This window comes from Bombina bombina, chromosome 2 (assembly GCF_027579735.1).
Source record: "Bombina bombina isolate aBomBom1 chromosome 2, aBomBom1.pri, whole genome shotgun sequence".
Lineage (NCBI taxonomy): Eukaryota > Metazoa > Chordata > Amphibia > Anura > Bombinatoridae > Bombina > Bombina bombina.
The window spans coordinates 904,297,719-904,323,831 of NC_069500.1; the positions used below are offsets into that span (position 1 = coordinate 904,297,719).

The window sequence follows — 26,113 nt, forward strand, 5'->3', positions numbered from 1 at the left end:
ATATAAGAATCCATCTGCCAAACTACTTTTACATTGTTAACTGTCATGATACACCTATGAGGTGTAGTGGATGCCTGGAATCTCAACTTTGCAAAGTTAACCTGAATTGTTTGTTTTTGTGTGTGTGTGTGTGTGTGTAACATTCTGTGTTTGTTTCTAGCCCTCTTTGTCTATGCCTCTGCAAGATGTGAAATTATTTGATCAAAACAACCTCTGCTGTACATGCAGCTTGATTTGAAGTCTGCTTTTGGGGACTCTAACAGAAAAGGAGCATGGGCTATAGGAATTCCATCTTTAGACCAAGGAAAGGACTTAAACTCAGTGATCTAACTAAGGTTTCATAAACTGGTCATGTGAGCAAGGGAGGCTGGCTTTTGCTAGACAAAGGAAAAAGCTCAGGTATATAGCTGAATGTGAGCCTCAGATTCAGTTAGAACTTCAGTGGATTTTATTTGAGTGACATCAGAAAACACTTAAGATTTTCCCACTTGCCTACTGTAAGAATATTAGTGATATTTGTAAGTTTAACTTCTGTGTTTTGTGTAAACCCCATTTTATTACAAGAACTGTATTTTGCATTTGCCTATTTGGCTTTTTGTATGTCCTTTGTTTTATGTAATTTGGCAGTGTCTAACATTAACTTGTCTTTTTGTCATTAAAATATCAATGATCTAATTCTGAATTCACAAACTCCTAGTTAATTGTGTGGGTTATTGGTACATTTTCAGCATTTTCTTTTTGAGTATTACTGGAAACTTATTGGGTGGTGGCAGTGTAGTTTATCTGGGATGGTGCAGGTAGGATTTGGGGGTTTATTTGGTCACTTTATGCAATTGTAGAAGTATTGGGATAATGTGGCTAGAGGCTGGGTGCCATTAACCCCTTCATGTACACACTCTACCGTCACAGTGACATCTATCGGCCCAGCTGTGACTGTGGGTAATGTTCGAGGTTGATGCTATTATTGTGGGCAGCCAAAATGTTGCTTTACATGTGGTTCCAAAGGGAATTTTTCTTCAGCCTGTGATAAAATCAAATGCAGGAATTTGGTCATCAGTAAATGCTCCAGCACCATTGTTTAGAATTTGTGTTATATTCCCAATCTTTTATATATAATAAGTGTCCAGAGGCTGAGCATAATCAGAATTTTGAAGAGGAAAACTCATTTCAGTTTGGCAACATACTGGAGCCTCATGAATGTGGCAAGATATTGGAAAAGATGGACAGCATATTCATTTCAAATTGTGAAGCCAAGAGGTCCCAAAGGCAAGAGATTTGAAGCCTGGAAGTGGAAGTCTGGAGCTTAAAGATAGTTTCTAGCCCATTGACAAATCATGGGGTGACCATGTATAGGAGGCAGAGGCAACTTCTGATAGTTTTGGGACTAGTACTTTGGAAACAACACTTTTTTGGAAATGCATAATTTCCAAGAATCTGCGTTGGTAACACCAGTGTCTTCACAGTACGATTCTAGTGGGGTGAATTCCCCATATACTGGAAATCAAGAGATGGACTGTGTCTAGATGGACTGTGTCTAGATGGTATAAGACCCGAAGAGTCTGTACGCGTTGTAGCGCCCCCTGTGCGGACTTATTTCACTGTTTTTGGTCCTGCCCAAAGATTGCTCAGTTTTGGGCGAAAAATTTTTATTGGATGAAAGTAACTCTCAAGGTAGATTATGAGATCCAACCATTGGAAATATTCTTTCTGGCTCAAAACGCTCAGCAAGGGATTAAATTATTTAATATAATCTTATTATTGGGTCGTATCTTAATACTAAGATCCTGGAAGGCCAAAACTGCTCCCACCCTGAAAGAGTTAAAAAAAAGCACTAGTTACCCAAGTTATTTCAGAACAATATAATCTACAAAACTCAACTGATGTCCGTCTTGCAGTGTTTTTTAGACATTGGAAGACATTTATTTTTTTAGCTCTTCTAGCTCTAATTTTTTTTTTCTTCTCTCTTTTTCTTTTTTCTTTTCTCTCCCTTTCTTTCTTTTCTTTATCCACTATAAAGAATCAACCTTGCAAGCCAGGGCAAACAAGGTGTTGTTAATGTACCCTAAAAAAAGTGAAGGAATGAAGATTTTTTGACCGGGTGTTGGTTTACTGATTCTGTTGGGTATGATATGATTAGGCGTTACTGCAAAATGGTTGTAAAGGGAAAAGAAAGAAAAAGCAAAATTTCTTTTTCTGTATGCATTGTTTTGGAATATTAAGTGTTATGTATGTATTATGTTTTGTTGAAATTTTTTTTTTCCTTTTGTGAAAAAATTAATAAAATAAAAATATATATTAAAAAGAGATGGACTGTGATATAGGATACAGGACAGGATTTTTTTTTTACAAAAGTTCAACCTTTTTTTGCATACTTCAATGCATATACTTAGTCTATATACTGTGTACTTTTGCACATGCTCAATTGGAGCAGAAGCCTCAGAAAGTGTACATATAAAAAGACTGAGCCAGTTTTTACAATGAAAGTATATTGGAAAGTTTTTTAAACTGCATGCTTTATCTGAATTATGAAACTTTAATTTTGTCCTCAATTGTTCCTTTTTTTCAAAACAATGTCAAAAGAGTTTGTAGCGCTCAATATTTTCATTATTTGATTTTTTATTATTTCAGATGTGCAAGAAAATGAGAATATTTCCCAGAAGTCATTTTACTGAGCAGTTCTTTAGGTAATTTCAATTCTGACCCATTTGAGAGATTAGGGTGGGGGTGAAATGTAGGGAGATGTTTAGAGATAAAGGGGGATGTACAATGTTTGCAGTTAGGATAATAAATTCAGCTATTAGAGTAACTGTAGGTTGTCATGGTTACATGGTTATGGTTAGTAGTAGTGAGGGTATTGGAACGCTGAGGTTAGGTCAATTTGGGTTGTAGTGAGAATCAGGTAACCTTCCGTTAGGGTTAAACTGTGTTGGGGTTAATTCAATTGCAGATCATCTTCTTTTTTTTTAACCTCCACATTGATTTTTGTCAATGTTGCTACAAACAAAAATGAATTGGGAGCACTGCAAATTGCTTTATACAGGGCTAGATTACAAGTGAAGAACTAATTTATTGCACACCCGCAAACGGTAAATTCTCCCACACAATAAATAACCAGTCATTACAAGTGGCTTGTTATTGCTACCGTGAGCTTGCGGTCAGAACTATGTTTAATTTTTAAAAAATGCCCCAATTGGCCCCGAAATTAAGTGTGTAGTGTCTTGCATAAAATAAAAACTATTAGTATTTTTTTTTCATGTTATTTTTAAATGGCACTAGGCAGTTTTGGGGGGCTAAAGTGTGCAGGTTGCAAGAAAAACAATGGCACAGAAAAGTGATTTTACATTGCAGTCTATAGGGGCTGTGTGTTCCCAGTAAATATATATATGTATATGAATATAAATCCAAGTGATACAGTGTGTGCACTCTCACCGCCAAACTTCAACTGCCAGGGTGCTTTAGCCAGGTATATAAAAGTTCAAAAGAAAAAAGCACTCACTGGACTTCAGTCATCAGTGACAATCCTCTTTATTATGTTAGTTTCGGGACACAAACGTGATGTCCCTTCTTATGACAAACACCAAGTGAAAACAGAAAACATTTATAGGCCTGTATAACCCTACCCTTGTGGGCTACCAATCAAAAAGAGCCGTGTGCATAAAAATAACAGAGTCGTGTGCAGACTATATGTGCCGACTCAATAGTAGAAAATGTATTATGTGTATGGAGAACAAAATAAAGTTAACCTAATATCAATGTGAATGTACTCTTAAAAATCAATGTGAGAAGTTAATAAGGGGTATACATCAACTCAGTCCGGGCGATCAGAGTACAATCATGTTGCTGTAAAATTAACAATATCATAACGGCTATCTGTGTTCTGTCCACATGGCTATGACAACAATCATATCCATAGGCTTCCGAGTGTCACACCTCCACACCCGATTCACAATAAGATAGTGACTTAAGATCAAGCCACGCCTCCCGCTCGGACCGGTCCATCCATCAAAGTCGAGGAAAATCAGTTGATCACTTGAGACATCATATATACAAATACCACGTAACCCTCCTGATAAACATCCATCGATGTGACAGAGCACCTCCTGTGTAGCTTACTATTGGCGATCACTCAAATTCAAAGAGACACAATCAGGAGGAATGCGCCCAACCAGGGGGGCTCTTTTTGATTGGTAGCCCACAAGGGGAGGGTTATACAGGCCTATAAATGTTTTCTGTTTTCACTTGGTGTTTGTCAGAAGAAGGGACGTTTGTGTCCCGCAACATCACATAATAAAGAGGATTGTCACTGATGACTGAAGTCCAGTGAGTGCTTTTTTTCTTTTGAACTATTGTATTTGAATATATATATATTTATTTATTTATGTGTTAATATGTGTATAAACACATATTAACACATAAATATATATGTATATAAGTATATACAACTATATTTATATTTGCTCCCCTTCGCTGCGCTAGTTCTCATGCCATGTTTCACTACTGCTACTTGGGATTTGTCACTTTGTTACTGTCATACAGATATTTGTTAGCAGTTTTACTCTCAATTAGCTATTGATATCAACAGTAATGTGGCTCTGTCTCAATAGCTAGTTAACCCTTTAACTGCCGTTCCTGGAATATTAGATGTTGCTCCCATTTAAACCCCACTGTAGGTCATTTTAGTGAGAAATCCACATTTATTAGATATTTTTTTTTCGGCAGAATCAAACTATACCATCATTTTATGTATATATCAAGATGTGAGAAATCTACAGAAAAGAAAACTGTGAAAATTGCATATTTCACATATTCACTTACTTTTTTACAGCCTGCATTGTGAATAATTACTCAACATCTTCAATAAATATTTGAAAAGTAAAACTTGATTTATTCATTTAGTTAGATTGTGTTTGTCTATAATTGTGACTTAGATTGACATCACACAACATTTTATAAATAGTCAATCCAGAAGGAACCAAAGTGTTTACAAACGTTTTCTTGCAACTGGACCAATGTTCCTCAAATATTTTCTGTTGGCCTACTTGGCATATATTTAAAATTTAAGTGGCACCCCCCATATTCCATTATTGAAATAGAATGGTTAAATCAAGGATAATACTGAGAATTTAGAAGTAATGTTATGCCATATGTGTAACTAATCCTTACAATATTAAGAATTTCTGCTACAATAAGTCACTGTGGGCAATTTTGTTTCTTTTTACGTCTGCTCTCTGAGTTCTGTGACCCCGGGCCGAAAATAATTAAATTTCCTCATCTAAATGATTGCCATCTCCTAAAATATTATCTCATGGTGATGTTTATCATAAGAAACCATTATACCGCCTGCAAGAGAAACTTAAAAAAAAAAAAATATATATATAAACAATGATGATAATAGGTGCATTTGCATGCTGTATTACTGAATCTGCATGTTGCAAAACTCAAAATGTATAGATTCAAAGTTTTCTTTCCAGAAAAAAGCATTATTTAAACATGTCAAAATATTTTTGAATTAAATTAACCCTTTAATGACAGGGTTAACTTGTCTACATCGGAACAACGTTCCGATGTAGACAAATTGAATCTTGCGATCATGCCCGTGATTGCAAGATTTCAATGATGGGATCGGGTCAGGGGGGCGTCCCTATCAAGCTAGGCACGCCCTCCAGACCGCGATCCCATCCAGGAAGCGCCGTTGGCTTCAGAAAAGCCAAACGGCTCGGACGTTCTATTCCATCCTAACGGCGCTAAAGCCTGGGAGAATAGAGCGCTGCAACAGCGATAAAAGGTTAAGTTAAAGCTAATTGTTTTGATTGTGAAGTTGACAGGAAGTGCAGATGGGCCTTAAGATCACTTGCTGATTGGTGGACAGTAGAAATGTGCAAAACTTTGGGATTCTTTTTGTGGCCCATTCTGACACTGGATTTATTAGAAAATAGTGCAACAGCAACACACAAAATCCGACATGCCAGAATGAGCCAAAAGCCAACATTTTTGGAATTTGTTTTAGTAACAAAAAAAATCCTATTTTGCACATATTTAGTGGAAATTGACTCACACATAAAAACATTTTTTCTCAGTACAGCAACTACAGGAACATCCGTTTTAGATAAAACAAAAATCTGTATTACATTTTAAAATGGCCTCTTTTAGATGCAATAAAGTGTCCCTTTAATCTCCACATTTCTCATGTTAAAAACACTTACTACTATAACTCTATAACCATATTAAATTCAGCTTGCACTTTATATAATCCCCCAAAATATTGCTATAAACTCATCCATGTTATGTATCATAAACCCATCCATCTTTGAAAATATTAATGTGTATGTAGACCTACCTTTCTAATAAAATGCTCCTTTTTTACATGAGTTGATATATATTTAATAGAATCAGATGCTTTCTCCAAGAATGCAATCAATAATTTTTCCCCGTCGTTTGCGTGTATCAGTTTTCGTTTGCTGGATACTTTTGTTTTCGCTTGTTGGGTACTAGTCTCTGAATTCAAGAAGGAAAAACGATCAACTTGGCCTTTCATACAGAGCAGTTTAGGAAGTTTTTGTAAGAAAAGTCCTTTCACCCAGGGAGCCATTGGATGATATGTGGCGGAGGAACGATGATGAACATTAATGACAAATACGGTAACAATAATAGATAAGGTTACAAATATCATGATAAATAAGAGGTACTCTCCGATTAGTGGAATTACCTTAGAAGATGATGGGATTATTTCTTCAATAACAAGTAAGAAAACTGTAAGTGAAACCAGGACAGATGTGGACAATGACAACTTTTCTCCTTCATCAGATGGCAAGTAAAACACAAGAACAGTCAAGAAAGATAGCCCAAGGCAAGGAACTATAAGGAAAAGCGTATAAAACAACGGAAGACGTCTCAAGACAAAAGAATATGTGATATGTGGATAGGAGTAAATGCCATCTTTTCTCATTCCTTTCTGTCCTGTAGCGTTTAAAATGTCCCATTCTCCATTATCAAAGAAATCTTTCCTGTCTACATTTGCATCCAGAAGAATGAGGTCAACCATATTCCCATCATAAGTCCACGATCCAAATTTCATTGAACAGTTCTGACGATCAAATGGAAAAAAAGTTACATCCATTGTACAGGAACTTTTATAGCTCGCTGGTGGAGTCCATATCACGGTACCATCATATCTTATTATGGCTTTAGTCATAAGGGATCCTTCAAAACGCCCATCTGCACTGAAACACAAGTAACACTTTCAGACCATCATACAATAATAGGATTTTTTTTTAGAGGTAATATCTGGCTTTTGCTTTGCTAAACAAAGTTTTTTTTTTTTAAAGGAACCAAAAAAGTAAAGAAGTAGATACTTATATGTATAAATAGATATAAAAAAGAAGGACACAGGCATCACTTGCAGTGAAAAGATTATCAGTATAATTTTATTTAAACCTCATAAAACACCGGTGAGACCAAACTTCGTCTATTACTATAAAACATGTTAAAAAAACACTATGGGAAATACAGTACTGTATTATTAATGCTATATGGCACAAAAGGTACAGTTCAATGTCACATAAAACGGTTAAATCAAAGCTCAGTGAGAGCACTTAAAGTGCCGAACCACTTTAGAGAAAGAAGCATGGCCTCTAAGGGGTCAATTTATCAAGCTCCGTACGGAGCTTGATGCCCCATGTTTCTGGCGAACCTTCAGGCTCGCCGGAAACAGAAGTTATGTAGCAGCAGTCTAAAGACTGTATGATGTTAAAGCATCATACAAGTCAATATGAAAAAATAAAGGGACGCTATAACATTCAAAGAGCAGCTAAATTAATCTAGATAGTGTTTTTTGGTGTTTGGCGCATCAGAATTGTAAATGTTGACATTTATTGATAGTAGAATTTTGAATTTTTTTTATTAGAAAATGAAAATGCAAACTGAATTTGTTATCCAACTTACTATAAAAATTACTTTAACAGCTATCACGGGAGTATAATCTTTTTTTTGTAGAAATTATGTGTCCCTTTGTTGTATCTCTGTACATTTTAAAATATATTACAGTAAATCTATCTATCTATCTATATATATATATAAATAATTGTATTTTTTTTTTTTTTTTTTAAAGAAAAAAGGATGTTGAATACATTTTGTTTTCATGCTCATGATTAGAATAATGTCCTAATTATCTAATGAGTAATCTGTTCCAAGGTATCAGTTATGAAAATCTGAGGTACAAAAAAATCTAGAAAAGAAAATATACCTTTCCGGTTAGTTTTGATATCAGTTTAAAGATCTTTAACTTAAATGTTTTTCATGTTAAAAAAAAAGTATAATTTCTGTTCTTTTGTATACATTATATAATTTTTTTTTTTTTTTTTAGTTTAATTCCCAAACTGCTAAATAAGCTAAATGGCACAGGATTCCCAGGCTGTGACTTTCTTGATGTTGACCTTGAGTGCCTCTAATGACCAATAAAAAATGTAATAATCCAGTTAGCGGAAAAATAAGTTTAAGAAAACAATCAGCACATAAAGCCAAATAATAAAAAGGCAAAAAGGTTTGTTATATTACTGACTCAATACATAATACACAATTAAATACAATGGGGTCGATATATTAAGCTCCATATAAAAACCGCTGATCCATAACTTGTCCGCCTGCTCTGTGGCCGCGGACAGAAATCAACTTGATCGGGTTGATTGACACCCCCCGCTAGCGGCCGTTTGCCCGTGAATCTGCAGGGGGCGGTATTGCACCAGCAGTTCACAAGAACTGCTGGTGCAATGATAAATGCCGACAGCGTATGCTGTTGGCATTTATCCATGTGCAGCGGACATGATGCGCTACATTGTATCATGTCTGTTCACACTATGATTAATCTACCCCAATGTATTGGGTAGATAAGAATTCATTCTTATTAATATACTGAAGTACTAAAAGGATTAAAAAAATAACCACCTTACACATAAAAATATGTTATATAAATGTAATACAAAGAAACAATGTCCATCTTCGCAACAGGGCCCACCTCCATCTGTTTTATTATTATTATTATTCTAATTATTTATTTAGTCTGTTTTATATATCTGTATTTTTAATTTTTTATACACTTGCCTGTGTACTCAGCCTTACAGAATTTGGTGGCACTGGTGGGTCATGTTTTAGGATCATTCCTCTTGTCAACAATGACTCATTTTGATAATTCTTTGCAAGCAAAATTCTAATAAACTCTTTAATATATGCACCAATGGTTCCTCTAAAGATTTGTCAAACAGCAACAGTATAAATAAATGAAATATATTGGAAATAATCCAAGCTCACAGGTCTTCAGAGGATTACAAATAATAACACGATTTTAAGTAGAATATTTTCCGGAAAAAAAGGGAATGTTATACCTGAAACAGTAAAATACCTTAAAGTGATACTAAACCCAATTTTTCTTTCTTTCATTATTCGGTTTAGCATGCAATTTTAAGCAACTTTCTAATTTACTCCTATTATCATGTTTTCTTTGTTCTCTTGGTATCTTTATTTGAAAAAGCAGGAATGAAAGTTTTGGAGACTGCCTATTTTTAACTCAGCACCCTGGATAGCGGGTAGCACAGGTGCTGAACCTAAAATGGGCCGGCTCCAAAGCTTTCATTCCTGCTATTTCAAATAAAGATACCAAGAGAACAAAGAAAATTGATAATAGAAGTAAATTTGAAAGTTGCTTAAAATTGCCTGCTCTATCTGAATCATGAAAGAAAAAAAATAGTTTTTAGTATCCCTTTAAAGAGATATGAAACCCAATTTTTTTCTTTCATGATTCAGATAGAGCATGCAATTTAAAGCAACTTTCTAATTTACTCCCAGGTGCTGAACCAAAAATGATCTGGCTCCTAAACTTACATTCCTGCTTTTTAAAAGAAATATACTAAGAGAACGAAAAAAAATTGATAATATGCGTAAATAAGAAAGTTGCTTAAAATTGCATACTCTATCTGAATCACAAAAGAAAAAAAAACATAATTTATGCTTACCTGATAAATTCCTTTCTTCTGTAGTGTGATCAGTCCACGGGTCATCATTACTTGTGGGATATTAACTGCTCCCCTACAGGAAGTGCAAGAGGATTCACCCAGCAGAGTTGCTATATAGCTCCTCCCCTCTACGTCACCTCCAGTCATTCGACCAAGGACCAACGAGAAAGGAGAAGCCAAGGGTGTAGTGGTGACTGGAGTATAATTTAAAAAATATTTACCTGCCTTAAAAAACAGGGCGGGCCGTGGACTGATCACACTACAGAAGAAAGGAATTTATCAGGTAAGCATAAATTATGTTTTCTTCTGTTAAGTGTGATCAGTCCACGGGTCATCATTACTTGTGGGATACCAATACCAAAGCAAAAGTACACGGATGACGGGAGGGATAGGCAGGCTCTTTATACAGAAGGAACCACTGCCTGAAGAACCTTTCTCCCAAAAATAGCCTCCGAGGAAGCAAAAGTGTCAAATATGTAAAATTTGGAAAAAGTATGAAGCGAAGACCAAGTTGCAGCCTTGCAAATCTGTTCAACAGAGGCCTCATTCTTAAAGGCCCAAGTGGAAGCCACAGCTCTAGTGGAATGAGCTGTAATTCTTTCAGGAGGCTGCTGTCCAGCAGTCTCATAAGCTAAACGAATTATGCTACGAAGCCAAAAAGAGAGAGAGGTAGCAGAAGCTTTTTGACCTCTCCTCTGACCAGAGTAAACGACAAACAGGGAAGACGTTTGTCGAAAATCTTTAGTTGCCTGTAAATAAAATTTAAGGGCACGAACTACATCCAGATTGTGCAAAAGACGTTCCTTCCTCGAAGAAGGATTTGGGCACAAGGATGGAACAACAATCTCCTGATTGATATTCCTGTTAGTGACTACCTTAGGTAAGAACCCAGGCTTAGTACGCAGAACTACCTTATCCGAGTGAAAAATCAAATAAGGAGAATCACAATGTAAGGCTGATAACTCAGAGACTCTTCGAGCCGAGGAAATAGCCATTAAAAATAGAACTTTCCAAGATAACAACTTTATATCAATGGAATGAAGGGGTTCAAACGGAACACCCTGTAAAACGTTAAGAACAAGGTTTAAACTCCATGGTGGAGCCACAGCTTTAAACACAGGTTTAATCCTGGCCAAAGCCTGACAAAAAGCCTGAACGTCTGGAACTTCTGACAGACGCTTGTGTAACAGAATGGACAGAGCTGAGATCTGTCCCTTTAAGGAACTAGCGGATAACCCCTTTTCTAAACCTTCTTGTAGAAAAGACAATATCCTAGGAATCCTAACCTTACTCCAAGAGTAACCTTTGGATTCGCACCAATATAGGTATTTACGCCATATTTTATGGTAAATCTTTCTAGTGACAGGCTTCCTAGCCTGTATTAAGGTATCAATAACTGACTCAGAAAAACCACGCTTTGATAAGATCAAGCGTTCAATTTCCAAGCAGTCAGCTTCAGAGAAGTTAGATTTTGATGTTTGAAAGGACCCTGAATCAGAAGGTCCTGTTTCAGAGGTAACGACCAAGGTGGACAGAATGACATGTCCACCAGATCTGTATACCAAGTCCTGCGTGGCCATGCAGGCGCTATTAGAATCACTGATGCTTTCTCCTGTTTGATTCTGGCAATCAATCGAGGAAGCATCGGGAAAGGTGGAAACACATAAGCCATCCTGAAGGTCCATGGTGCTGTCAAGGCATCTATCAGGACCGCTCCCGGATCCCTGGATCTGGACCCGTAGCGCGGAAGCTTGGCGTTCTGTCGAGACGCCATGAGATCTATCTCTGGTTTGCCCCAACGTGGAAGTATTTGGGCAAAGACCTCTGGATGAAGTTCCCACTCTCCCGGATGAAAAGTCTGACGACTTAAGAAATCCGCCTCCCAGTTCTCCACTCCCGGGATGTGGATTGCAGACAGGTGGCAAGAGTGAGACTCTGCCCAGTGAATTATCTTCGATACTTCCATCATTGCTAGGGAGCTTCTTGTCCCTCCCTGATGGTTGATATAAGCTACAGTCGTGATGTTGTCCGACTGGAACCTGATGAACCCCCGAGTTGCTAACTGGGGCCAAGCCAGAAGAGCATTGAGGACTGCTCTCAATTCCAGAATGTTTATTGGAAGAAGACTCTCCTCCTGATTCCATAGTCCCTGAGCCTTCAGAGAATTCCAGACAGCGCCCCAACCTAGTAGGCTGGCGTCTGTTGTTACAATTGACCAGTCTGGCCTGCTGAATGGCATTCCCCTGGACAGATGTGGCCGATAAAGCCACCATAGAAGAGAATTTCTGGTCTCTTGAATGGAATGAAGGACACGGCATGCATTTTGAAGTTTTGTTAACCTGTCCTCTGTCAGGTAAATCTTCATTTCTACAGAATCTATCAGAGTCCCCAGGAAGGGAACTCTTGTGAGTGGAAAGAGAGAACTTTTCTCTTCGTTCACTTTCCATCCATGCGACCTTAGAAATGCCAGTACTATCTCTGTATGAGATTTGGCAGTTTGAAAGCTTGAAGCTTGTATCAGTATGTCGTCTAAGTACGGAGCTACTGAAATTCCTCGCGGTCTTAGTACTGCCAGAAGAGTGCCCAGAACCTTTGTGAAGATTCTTGGAGCCGTAGCCAGTCCGAATGGAAGAGCTACAAACTGGTAATGCCTGTCTAAAAAGGCAAACCTTAGATACCGGTAATGACTTCTGTGAATCGGTATGTGAAGGTAAGCATCCTTTAAATCCACTGTGGTCAAGTACTGACCCTCTTGGATCATGGGCAAAATTGTTCGAATAGTTTCCTTCTTGAACGATGGAACTCTTAGGAATTTGTTTAGGATCTTTAAATCCAAGATTGGCCTGAAGGTTCCCTCTTTTTGGGAACTACAAACAGATTTGAGTAAAACCCTTGTCCTTGTTCCAACCGCGGAACTGGATGGATCACTCCCATTAATAAAAGATCTTGTACGCAGCGTAGAAACGCTTCCTTCTTTGTTAGGTTTGTTGACAACCTTGACAGATGAAATCTCCCTCTTGGGGGAGAGGATTTGAAGTCCAGAAGGTATCCCTGAGATATGATCTCTAACGCCCAGGGATCCTGAACATCTCTTGCCCAAGCCTGGGCAAAGAGGGAAAGTCTGCCCCCCACTAGATCCGGTCCCGGATCGGGGGCCCTCAATTCATGCTGTCTTAGGGGCAGCAGCAGGTTTTCTGGCCTGTTTGCCCCTGTTCCAGGACTGGTTAGGTTTCCAGCCTTGTCTGTAGCGAGCAACAGCTCCTTCCTGTTTTGGTGCAGAGGAAGTTGATGCTGCTTCTGCTTTGAAATTACGAAAGGAACGAAAATTGGACTGTCTAGCCTTGGCTTTGGCCTTGTCCTGAGGCAGGGCATGACCTTTACCTCCTGTAATGTCATCAATAATCTCTTTCAAGCCGGGCCCGAATAAGGTCTGCCCTTTGAAAGGAATATTAAGCAATTTAGATTTAGACGTAACATCAGCTGACCAGGATTTTAGCCACAGAGCTCTGCGTGCCTGAATGGCGAATCCTGAATTTTTAGCCGCAAGTTTAGTTAAATGTACTACGGCATCTGAAATAAATGAATTAGCTAACTTAAGGAATTTAAGTTTGTGTGTGATGTCATCTAGTGTGGATGATTGAAGTGTCTCTTCCAGAGACTCAAACCAAAATGCTGCTGCAGCCGTGACAGGCGCAATACATGCAAGAGGTTGCAATATAAACCCTTGTTGAACAAACATTTTCTTAAGGTAACCCTCTAATTTTTTATCCATTGGATCTGAAAAAGCACAGCTATCCTCCACTGGGATAGTGGTACGCTTAGCTAAAGTAGAAACTGCTCCCTCCACCTTAGGGACCATTTGCCATAAGTCCCGTGTGGCGGCGTCTATTGGAAACATTTTTCTGAATATAGGAGGGGGTGAGAAAGGCACACCGGGTCTATCCCACTCCTTAGTAACAATGTCAGTAAGTCTCTTAGGTATAGGAAAAACGTCAGTACTCGTCGGTACCGCAAAATATTTATCCAACCTACACATTTTTTCTGGGATTGCAACTGTGTTACAATCATTCAGAGCCGCTAATACCTCCCCTAGTAACACACGGAGGTTCTCAAGCTTAAATTTAAAATTTGAAATGTCTGAGTCCAGTTTATTTGGATCAGAACCGTCACCCACAGAATGAAGCTCTCCGTCTTCACGTTCTGCAAACTGTGACGCAGTATCAGACATGGCCCTTGCATTATCAGCGCACTCTGTTCTCATCCCAGAGTGATCACGTTTACCTCTTAGTTCTGGTAGTTTAGCCAAAACTTCAGTCATAACAGTAGCCATATCTTGTAATGTGATTTGTAATGGCCGCCCAGATGCACTCGGCGCTACAATATCACGCACCTCCTGAGCGGGAGATGCAGGTACTGACACGTGAGGCGAGTTAGTCGGCATAACTCTCCCCTCGTTGTTTGGTGAAATATGTTCAATTTGTACAGATTGACTATTTTTTAAAGTAGCATCAATACATTTAGTACATAAATTTCTATTGGGCTCCACTTTGGCATTAACACATATAGCACAGAGATATTCCTCTGAATCAGACATGTTTAACACACTAGCAAATAAACAGCAACTTGGAAATACTTTTCAAAGTAATTTACAAATAATATGAAAACGAACTGTGCCTTTAAGAAGCACAGAAAATATTATAACAGATAAAATAATTAAGTTATAGCATCAATCTTTGTCAGAATATACAGTTTTAGCAAAGGATTGTTCCCCTCAGCAAATGATAACTAACCCAGGCAGCAGAAAAAAATACACAAATAAACGTTTTTTATATCACAGTCAATACAATCAGCACAGCTCTGCTGTGAATGATTACTTCCCTCAAAAAAGACTCTTGAGATCCCTGAACTCTGTAGAGATGAACCGGATCATGCAGGAAGAAAATGAACCTCTGACTGAGTTTTTCTGATGCATAGTGAAAGCACCAAAATGGCCCCTCCCCCACACACATAACAGTGAGAGGGATCAGTGAACTGCTCTAATTTAAATCAAAACTATTGCCAAGTGGAAAAAAAGTGCCCAAAACATTTTTTCACCCAGTACCTTAGAGAAAAAAACGTTTTTACATGCCAGCAAAAAAACGTTTTACCTCAATAATTAATTGTCATTTAAAACCTATTGCAAGTCCCTGCAAAATAGGTTAAGTCTATGTATACAGTTTAAAAGCCAGAGAAGTACCATTTCCCAGAAAACTGAAGTGTAAAATATACATACATGACAGCCTGATATCAGCTACATCTACTGCATTCAAGGCTGAGTTTACATTATAACGGTATGGCAGGATTTTCTCATCAATTCCATGTCAGAAAATAATAAACTGCTACATACCTCTTTGCAGATTAATCTGCCTGCTGTCCCCTGATCTGAAGTTTACCTCTCCTCAGATGGCCGAGAAACAGCAATATGATCTTAACTATTCCGGCTAAAATCATAGAAAAACTCAGGTAGATTCTTCTTCAAATTCTACCAGAGAAGGAATAACACACTCCGGTGCTATTATAAAATAACAAACTTTTGATTGAAGATATAAAAACTAAATATATCACCATAGTCCTCTCACACATCCTATCTAGTCGTTGGGTGCAAGAGAATGACTGGGGGTGACGTAGAGGGGAGGAGCTATATAGCAACTCTGCTGGGTGAATCCTCTTGCACTTCCTGTAGGGGAGCAGTTAATATCCCACAAGTAATGATGACCCGTGGACTGATCACACTTAACAGAAGAAATGAGGGTTTCATATCCCTTTAAGTGCAATTTTTTCAGCACCCCGGCTACTAGTTATTAATATTTTAGAAAGCATAATACCATTATAACAAAGCTAACAATAGTTCCATATATTGCAGGATTGTCAAGGATTATGAACTCTGCCTGCTGGCTCACCCGCAGTTTCCCTTATCAGGGAAAATCCAGAGCAAAACCAAACACTGCCCTGGCACCTGCCCACTACACACCCAGGCTCCCCCCAACAGTCCCAGGATTGTCTGAACCTGCGTACAGCATACTATTGGCCACATCCCTCCTGTCCACCTATAAACCACTGCTGAGCCCCCTAGCACAAACCCCTCCCCTCTCTTCCCTGCCCCAGAATCAAGGAAATGTTTGTTATAGAATATAAAGGAACTGCCCTGTTCAGCCCACTCACCATGGCAGCAAGGCTCATTTAAGTATGCTTTTGTACTTTTTGCTACAATTTTAACTTAAAATAAAAAAAATCTGATGTACTTTAAATAAGAATATTACTGCATTATTTTAATATTTTCAATACACATTTTTAATGCAAAAATGTATTATGTAATTCAGACAGCGCATACAATTTTATAAAAGTTCCCAATTTATTTATATTATCAAATTTTAATTTGTTCCAATTGTATTCTTTGTTGAAGAGATACCTGCCATCTAGTGCTTTTGCTAATGGATAACATTCTTGCAAAACTGCTGCCATATAGTGTGCCAGACACGTGCACGCTCCTGAGCTCCTGTCACTTTACAACAAAAGATACCAACAGAATGAAGAAAATGATTTGATAATAGAAGTAAAGTAGAAAGTTTTTTTTTTTAAATGACATGCTTTGTCAGAATCATGAAAGAAAACTTTTGGGTTTAATTTCCCTTAATACCATTTGTAAAGTACTTTGTGCTTTCAATGCAATTTTTAAATGGCTTTTTTTTTTTTATTGGGAACAAAGTGTAATGTATGTCTTTCCTTCTCATAAAGAAATATAGGGTACACCCTTTAGCAAAGTAAGTAGTTTTATTTAAAGGGGCATGAAACACTTTTTTCATGATTCAGATAGAGCAAACACATTTCTATTTTTAGTTCTATTATCTGATATGCTTCGTTATCTTGTTATCTTTTATTAAAAAGAATACCTAGGTATGCCCAGGAACAGCAATGCTTTACTGTGAGTTAGCTCCTGAATGGTGGCTGCACATATCTACCTTTTTACTGTGTCTCACTCAATATGTTCAGTAATCTCCCAGTAGTGCATTGCTGCTCCTTCAACAAAGAATACCAAGAACATGAAGCAAATTTGATTATATAAGTCAATTGGAAAGTTGTTTAAAATTGTATCTTTTATCTGAATCATAAATTAAAAATTTTGGTTTTAATGTCCCTTTAACAGATCATAAGGAATGCACCAGATTTTTCTTGTTAAAAAACAAGTGTGAACGCCTAAATAAATGGATTGCATAAATTTAATAAACTTAGAAGTTACAGTACATAGTAACCTTATAATACAGTAGTCTATATTCATTCAAAGGGGCCGATTTATCAAGTGTCGGGTGGGCATGATCCGCTATAGCGGATCATATCCGCCCGACATCGATAAATGCCGACAGCATACGCTGTCGGCATTTATCATTGCACAAGCATTTCTTGTGAAATGTTTGTGCAATACCACCCTGATTGGCTGCTAGCAGGGGGTGTCAATCATTCTGATCTTATCCGATCGAGATGATTGCTATCCGCTACCTCAACGGTGGCGGAGCAAAATTGATAATAGAAGTAAATTGGAAAGTTATTTAAACTCGTATGCTCTATCTGAATCATGAATGAAAAATGTTGGCTTTCATTAATTAAATAGATTACAATACCTAAAGTTCACAACAATAACTATTTCTATAAGATTTTTTTCAGTATTTACAATATCATATTTCCATATATGAGACTAATGATGAATTAGAGATAAAGTAATCCTTACTTTTCAAAAAGAACAATGTCAGGAAGCCACAGTGTTTCAGACGGAACCCTGATGTAGGTAATTCCACCGTAATCTTTAGGATTCCATTTCAACTTAAAGTCCACCCATTCCTGCGATATAAATTAGAATAAAAGAAATCATTCGTGTGTCATCGTACACTTTTTTTTCTACACATAATTAAGCATTTTTTGTGGCATTCAAATAGTGATTTATGGCCCTTTTTAAGGACTTGGATTCCTGTTCAACCCAGTTTTTTAAAATAGTTTTTATTTGGTTTTCCAAATCAAATCAATATTACAAAACATTAATGTCAATGTACATATCATTACAAATGTATTTGTTGATACAGACATTTGTCACTGATCATGAAATGTATAAGGTGATCGCACATATATACAAAATGAAAAGTATGGCAAATAATCTATATACCACATCAAATTGGTGACAAAGAATACCGTTCTCAGGCAGCATCTATGTTACAAGTAATGTCAGGACATCAAATGATAAGAAGAGAGAGAGAAAAAAAGGGGGAGGGGATGAGGGAAAGAGAAAGGCGGGGAAGGAGGGGATACCTCTTAAGATTTCAGAAAGGACTAAGTGGCCAATTTATCAAATGCCGGACGGACATGATTTGCTGTAGCGAATCATCTCCGCCTGGTATCGCTAAATGTCTACAGCATACGCTGTCTGCATTTAACATTGCACAAGCATTTCACCAGAAATGCAATGCCGCCCCCTGCACATTTACTAGCAGGGGGTGTCAATCATCCCGATCGTATATGATCGGGATGATTGCGGTCTGCCACCTCAGAGGTGGAGGACGAGTTAAGGAGCTGCTTCTTAACTCTTGTTTCCGGTGATCCGGAAACATCAGGGGTAGAATGCAGCATCCACTGCTTGGTAAATCTACCCCTTAGAGTCTAGGAACCTAGTAGTTAAGTTATCGATGCAACCAATCATCCCATATAGACCCATCCCATATAGACCAGTAAGTTTCCATCTGACCAAATGTATTTTAAAATATATTTCCATTGTGACCATGTAATCTACTATTGCACTTATCTCTGTCAGGGATACCATCCTCTAGGACATATAACAGAGTGCTCGAGGGGGACAGAGTTGAGGTAAAGTGTAGAGAGTCTAGCAGTAATTCAATCTCTTCCCATAGCGGGGATAGTTTCGGGCAGGCTCACCATATATGCAAATCAGATCCTATGGCGCCGCAGGTACGCCAACAATTTAATCTCTAGAGACTTTTGATAAGACAGCATAAGCATATATATACTAGCTAATATGCCTGCCCAGAGGGCAGTCTATTTATTTTTTAAGCTACAGATTTACAAAAAATAAAAAAAGCTAAGATTACAGAAAAAAACAAGTTGCATTATCCAAAATAAAAAATAAATATTCCTAATCTAATACCCCTTTAAAAAAAAAAAAAAAAAAAAAAAAGCAAATGAGGAAACTCACTTAGGTAAAATCTAACTCTTCTGTTATAATGTTAAAAAGTAAAATAAAAGATAAGAAAGCTAACATTTACTGGTTTCTTGATATATATATAAAACAAGAAACCAGAAAATGTGTTTTATCTTTTATTTTACAATAGTATGTATAATAGACAAGGACTGCCTTAGAGTATTGCTGTAGCTGATACACCTCCTTGCTTCCTATACATATAATCAGAAATTTGTGACACAGGCTTTTAATAATCAAAGACTGTGTAATGTGTAAAAATTATGTGCACACTGCACAGTAACTGCCTACATAATGTTAACTCATTATGCAGTCTTTCATTACTAAAAACCTGTCTCACAAATAACTGAACTTATGTGCCACAGTTTAATCAGCAACAAATGCATCCCTCCCTTTTCCTCTCCCTCCCTCCTCTCTACTTTTTTCCTACCTACCTTCTCTCCTCCTCATTTACTTTGGAAAACCCATTACAAATTATAAAAAAAAAAGTTATGTTACAGTCACCCTGACCAATATAATATATACATATATATATATATATATATATATATATATATATATATATATATATATATATATATATATATATATATTATGGCTAAAAACTGGGGGCGGGCGGCAGCACAATTTTAAATGCCTAGGGTAGCTGAAAACATAAATACGCCACTGTGTGGGATTTTATATATATATATATATATATATATATATATTAAAATTATGGGGGGAGATAAAAAACTGATATTAAAATCCTCCATGTCTCAAAATTAAATCAATGTAAATATTTGCATAGGAAATTAGTACATCTAGGCAATTATCCCCGCTTGCTTTTCCCCAGAAATTCTTAATATACAATGTTTCCAATGCACAAGAGAATTGTGGGTAAGGTATGCAAATTAGATATGCAAATTCTCAGTTTTTTTGCTTCAAAAATACTGTTTTGACACAGCGATCCTTTTAAACAGGATTATGACAGCAAACCAGAAATCACTAACTAGATAAGCCTGTTTCGTTCTTTTTGGAACTCATCAGTAGGAGATAGAGTTCTGGTTGCTGCATTGGAAAAACTATTTTCATGGTTAAACCAAAATTCATTAAAATTATGGGGGGAGATAAAAAACTGAAATTAAAATCCTCCATGTCTCAAAATTAAATCAATGTAAATATTTGCATAGGAAATTAGTACATCTAGGCAAGTATCCCCGCTTGCTTTTCCCCAGAAATTCTTAATATACAATGTTTCCAATGCACAAGAAAATTGTGGGTAAGATATGCAAATAAGATATGCAAATTCTCAGTTTTTTTGCTTCAAAAATACTGTTTTGACACAGCGATCCTTTTAAACAGGATTATGACAGCAAACCAGAAATCACTCACTAGACAAGCCTGTTTCGTTCTTTTTGGAACTCATCCGTAGGAGATAGATTTCTGGTTGCTGCATTGGAAAAGCTATTTTCATGGTTAAACCAAAATTCATTAAAATTATGGGGGGAGATAAAAAACTGAAATTAAAATCCTCCATGTCTCAAAATTAAATCAATGTAAATATTTGCATAATTTTAATGAATTTTGGTTTAACCATGAAAATAGCTTTCGAAATGCAGCAACCAGAAATCTGTCTCCTACTGATGAGTTCCAAAAAGAACGAAACAGGCTTGTCTAGTGAGTGATTTCTGGTTTGCTGTCATAATCCTGTTTAAAATGATCGCTGTGTCAAAACAGTATTTTTGAAGCAAAAAAACTGAGAATTTGCATATCTAATTTGCATATCTTACCCACAATTCTCTTGTGCATTGGAAACATTGTATATTAAGAATTTCTGGGGAAAAGCAAGCGGGGATACTTGCCTAGATGTACTAATTTCCTATGCAAATATTTACATTGATTTATATATATATATATATATATATATATATATATATATACACACACTCCTTCTCCCCCCTCCCTCCCTTTTTATCTATACCCCCTCCCTTTCTCTCTATTTATCACATATAGTGCTTCTCGGGTGTATTATAGTCAGCACCTCACCAATGTTTGCCCTCACCGCACGTCACTGCCAAGCACTGGCAGAACTCCAAAGAACCTGTGACCTTTGTGATCCTGGAAGTCCTGCCACGGTTTTGTGAACACTGCCCAAATAGTTAAATATACCCAAAAAGTGTGTGGACTGAGTAAGGCAGTTTGCATTTTGGGTCCTGTGTAAAAAGTATACAGTTTGAAACCTGGACATGTGGTAACACTCAGGGGGCTGTCGGGGGGGGGGGGGGGGAGAGGCAATAGTCCCATGGCCCCTCCCCCTTGATCCGCCACTGCTCACAAGCAAGTAAAACTTTTTATTCAGCACATAGACATCTGATTCTCAAAAATACTGTTATAGGTTTTATAATTACCTCTTTTACACAAAGACAACAAAGGGAAAAAAATGTTTTTGATGTACCTTTAAAAAAAAAAAAAAAAATCTGGAGCGTCACACAGGCTCCAATGCTATGTGTATGCTGTTCTAGCTTATGCAGTTTAGTAAATATACCTTAGGACAGTTTGTGAAGCATTATGGGTTAGATTACAAGTGGAGCGCAAAATGATGCTCCCGCTCAAGCGATCACATTGCTAGAAGGAGGCTTTTTGTGTCTCGGGTTGCACTTGTATTATGAGGTGAAAGTAAGTAAGTTGAACTTAAAAAAAACTAACACCCATACTCGTGCACTCACCTGAGCGCATTTATTCAAGTGAGCTAAACCCCACATGAATTATGAATATTTCCCCTTCCAATGTTTTTTTGGTAAAATTAATATATATATATATATATATATATATATATACACATGAATATATATAGATAAACTGTTAAACCCATTATTAAATATTAATATTGAATACAAATTATTTTTCATTTTTTTAGGTATTTGACTGCAACGGGCTCCAATGTACATATATATATATATATATATATATATATATATTTAACATCAGTGACCGAAACCGAACTGTCAAAGTACCTTTGATCCATCAAGCTATGATTCTAGTATCAAGACTTATATGCGTCTGGTCTCACAAGACCTTATGGAGACTAACAACTGAGATAACACAATAACTTGTCTAATGATGAGAGAGAAGCAATAAAATTACTTGCAGTAGACCCTAACATTGTGATTAGGACTACTGATAAAGGAGAAGCGGTAGCAGTCATGAACTATCAAAACTACCGGGGAGAAATATTACAGCAACTGAATGATGTTGCAACATACTAGCGCCTTGATGGGGATCCTACTAGGACTTTTTCAAGACATTATTGTGGATGCTATTAATAAAGGGAGGAGCCTGGGATGGATTAAAGATTAGACATCAGGTTATTTAAAAATCAACCATCCAATTTTCCCGATACACAAACACAGCAGTGAGCCACCTGGCCGTCCCATTGTCTCTGCTAGATGGTTGTTAACATCTAGGCTAGCAGTTTTTGTGGATCACTTTTTGCAGCTGTGTGCGAGACACATGCAATTCTTTTTGAGGGACTCATCACAAATGATGTTGAATACACTTATGATTGAGGACAATTGGCTACTGGTTATGGCTGATGTATACAGCTTGTACACTATTATACCACATGAGGATGGGAAACAGTGTGTGTCTGAAACTTTAAATCGGCATACATTTGTGGCTCTTCCAGCTGCATTTCTCATTGACTTGTTGGATTTAGGTTTAAGGCTTAATTACTTGAGATTTGAAACTTCCTTTTACCAAAAAAATGTAATTGACTGCAATAGGGTCAAACGTGGCCCCATCACTTGCTAATTTATTTATGGAACACTATGAGAACACAATAATGTGTGTGTATCAGAAATCAGAGGGTTGTCTTCTACCGTCGGTACATTGACAACTTGTTTATAATTTAGGATGGCACCACTCAGGAGCTTTTGGATTGGTTTGACCATCTTAATTCTCTATATAGTACAGTAAAGTTAAAATGCAATACAATCGGAAGTCAAATTACTTTTTAGACTTGAGAATATTCAAACACTGTAGAAAATTAGTAACAACATTATACCAAAAGCTTATGGATACAAATTCTCTCTTATTACTGAGGGCTATCCCTACAGCACAACTTTAACATGTTATCAGAAATAATAGTGAAAATGAAGAAATACAAGACCAGCTTGAACAACTTAAACTTATTCAACAGAGTAGCAACATGTGTAAAAATCCAAATATGGGAAATAGGAACACAGATGATGCCAATCTTAAAAGACTGACTTTCACTACGATGTATTGTCCAGATATAAGGCTAATAGGGCAGAGTTTGTGCCAACATTGGCACATCATACAGAGTGCCTCCACACTACCATTCAATGATTGGCAACCCCGTAGTGTTGGATTCAAGCGGAATTCAAGTTTAAGGGATCTGTTAATGTTGACCTCTCCATCACACTGCTACAAAAAGACAACCTGGCTGCAAAGTTCCAAAACTGGTTCTTTTCAGTGCACTCGCTGCACCACTTGTAACTCTATGACACTGGGATCCACGTTTAGTTATCCATTTAAAAACAATAAATACACCATCAGGTATTTCTTAACATGTAAAACAAAATATGTAGTGTATCTACTTAGCTGCAGATGTGGCAAGTTTTATGTTGGCAAGACATCAAATGATGCAAAGATATGCATGGCCAATCACAGATCATCGTGCAACCATCAATGCTAAGACAAGTGATCAACCTGTTGCTATGCACTTTATGGAAGCCGGACATAGTGTTAGTGATGTACGGTTCGTGCTAATTGATCATGTGCCGCCCTTGAAATGTGGGGGTGGAAGGAACAAGATCCTGCTACAGATTGAGGCAAGATGGATACAGCTTTTTAGTATACTTCAACCTAAAGGCTTAAACACTATAGACTGGCATTGTTTTCTTTGAGAATGATGATCTAATGGCTTCATAATTTATATTGAGATCATAAGAATCATGGGTTTATTTGTAGAAGCATCTGCACATACAAATAGACAAAGTGGTGTTAAGTGTTTTGATTTTTTTGGATATTTATACATGTTATAGTATTTGGTTGCTATTGGATTAGTTGGATTTATTACTAATTTTAGTTAGCACATTATAGTCAGCACAAGAAACTTCTGTTCTTGTTAGATTTTTTAGTATTGAGGCTACATTTATACTGAATAATTATAATAGTCATGAAATGCTGCTTAGTTAAAACCATATGCGCCAAAAGGTACACCCCCTAGCTGGTCTTTACTTGGCTGCTAAATTAGGTATATATTAGATAGTAATCATAAACTAATAGATACTTTGTACACTATTATGTATTTGTAAATATGTATTTACAATAAAAAGGACACTATCCTGTAAGTGAAGAACATTTAAATGTTAAATATGTACAGTACATATACAGTAAAACACAAATATTTAAATACATATGTACACATATATATGCAAACATACTCATATTTAGACATGTGCATGTATGCAATTATATGTTAAAGCATGTAGAAAGGGGAAGTGCCGCTACCATAGAACTTCCGCATGTAGTGAGCGAGTGGCGGATAAACGGACCAGACCAAACCAGGTATGGGAGTGTGTGGAGCCAACAAAAAGCGGTGGACGACCACACATAGTCAAGTGAACAAAAAAATAGAAGGCTACCAAGCAACAGTTAAAAAATCCTTGATTCTTTATTCCAGTAAAAAAGAAATATACAAACACGCCAAAAGGAAGGTTCCAGCTATCTTATATATTTTGCGCCACAAAGCGCTTACTCATAGATGCTAAATGTTATAGCATGCCTTTTTTATATAACACTTGAAAACTCATATCTTTTGAGCCCTTATAACTTCTTAAAGCAGTATTTTTAAAATTTTTTATCAGTGTTATTTATCAGTGTTATTATAAGTGTAACTGTTCTTTATAATGTAATTTTGATGTTTTTTGTGCAACTTTTTAGTCTTGCGTAACAGTTAACCAGAGCTCTGAAGTAGTGCTAACCCGACGTGCATTAAATTCAATTGCACTCAAGCAATTGCATTTACTTTGAACTCAAAATATGCACACTATTTCCGACGTGCGTAAAAGAACCTGGAAAATACCCCTTACCACTTTTGCACAACACTTAGCACACCAGGTGTAATCTAGCCCTATATGGGTAATATGAAAAACACACTATAGAATATTAACAACAATTCTAACATGGCTCTTAAATGATGAAGTATTTAGCACCAGAACTTGACCAGACGTCATCAAAGTAAATCACTCATATGTGATTTATTTTTGGAGCAATAAATGTATCACTTTACTTTAAAATCCCATTGGCTTCAGACAAGCTCCTTAATGACCTTATTTATTGGCCTGGTATTTTTATCCACAGAAGGGCCTTTTAGAAAAGTCCTTTGGGAAACCACATCAATAGACCAATAAATTAGGAGTCTAAATATAGATCTGTGTTGGTGATTATTTTATGAAGTGCTATTCTGGTACCAGACCCTGTATTGTGTGTAACTGTAACTCTTAATAGTGTGTACTTTAAACCACTACTAGCTCACATCTTTTGGGTTTTAATCTTGCAGGTAGTAAAATACATTTAAAATGTACTTCAATCAATGAGAGTTGCAATATATATATATATATATATATATATATATATATATATATATATATATATATATATATATATATATATATATATATATATAATTAATAAATAAATGTAGCTTGAAGTATACATTAACGGAGTAATAATGAAAACCTAGCTTCATATATAATTATATCCTGTTCAAAATGACCCATCAGTAAGGTAAAATATAATCTAAATTGATTTTACAATCTAAATTTTTATTATCACTTGCAATTATTCAATTATTAAAGGGATATTA

The 26,113-nt window shown here is 36.7% G+C and overlaps 1 protein-coding gene across 1 annotated transcript in view; it reads right to left on the reverse strand.

The window, feature by feature from the left end:
• The window catches only part of LOC128648089 (neuronal acetylcholine receptor subunit beta-3-like), a 68,117-nt gene that overhangs the window by 6,209 nt on the left and 35,795 nt on the right, over positions 1-26,113 (reverse strand). Inside the window, exons 4-5 of the mRNA XM_053700756.1 lie at positions 17,767-17,876; positions 6,338-7,220 (exon numbers count right to left, since the gene is read on the reverse strand). Coding sequence (XP_053556731.1) covers positions 6,338-7,220; positions 17,767-17,876 — 993 coding nt within the window. The remainder of the gene's footprint in view (positions 1-6,337; positions 7,221-17,766; positions 17,877-26,113) is intronic.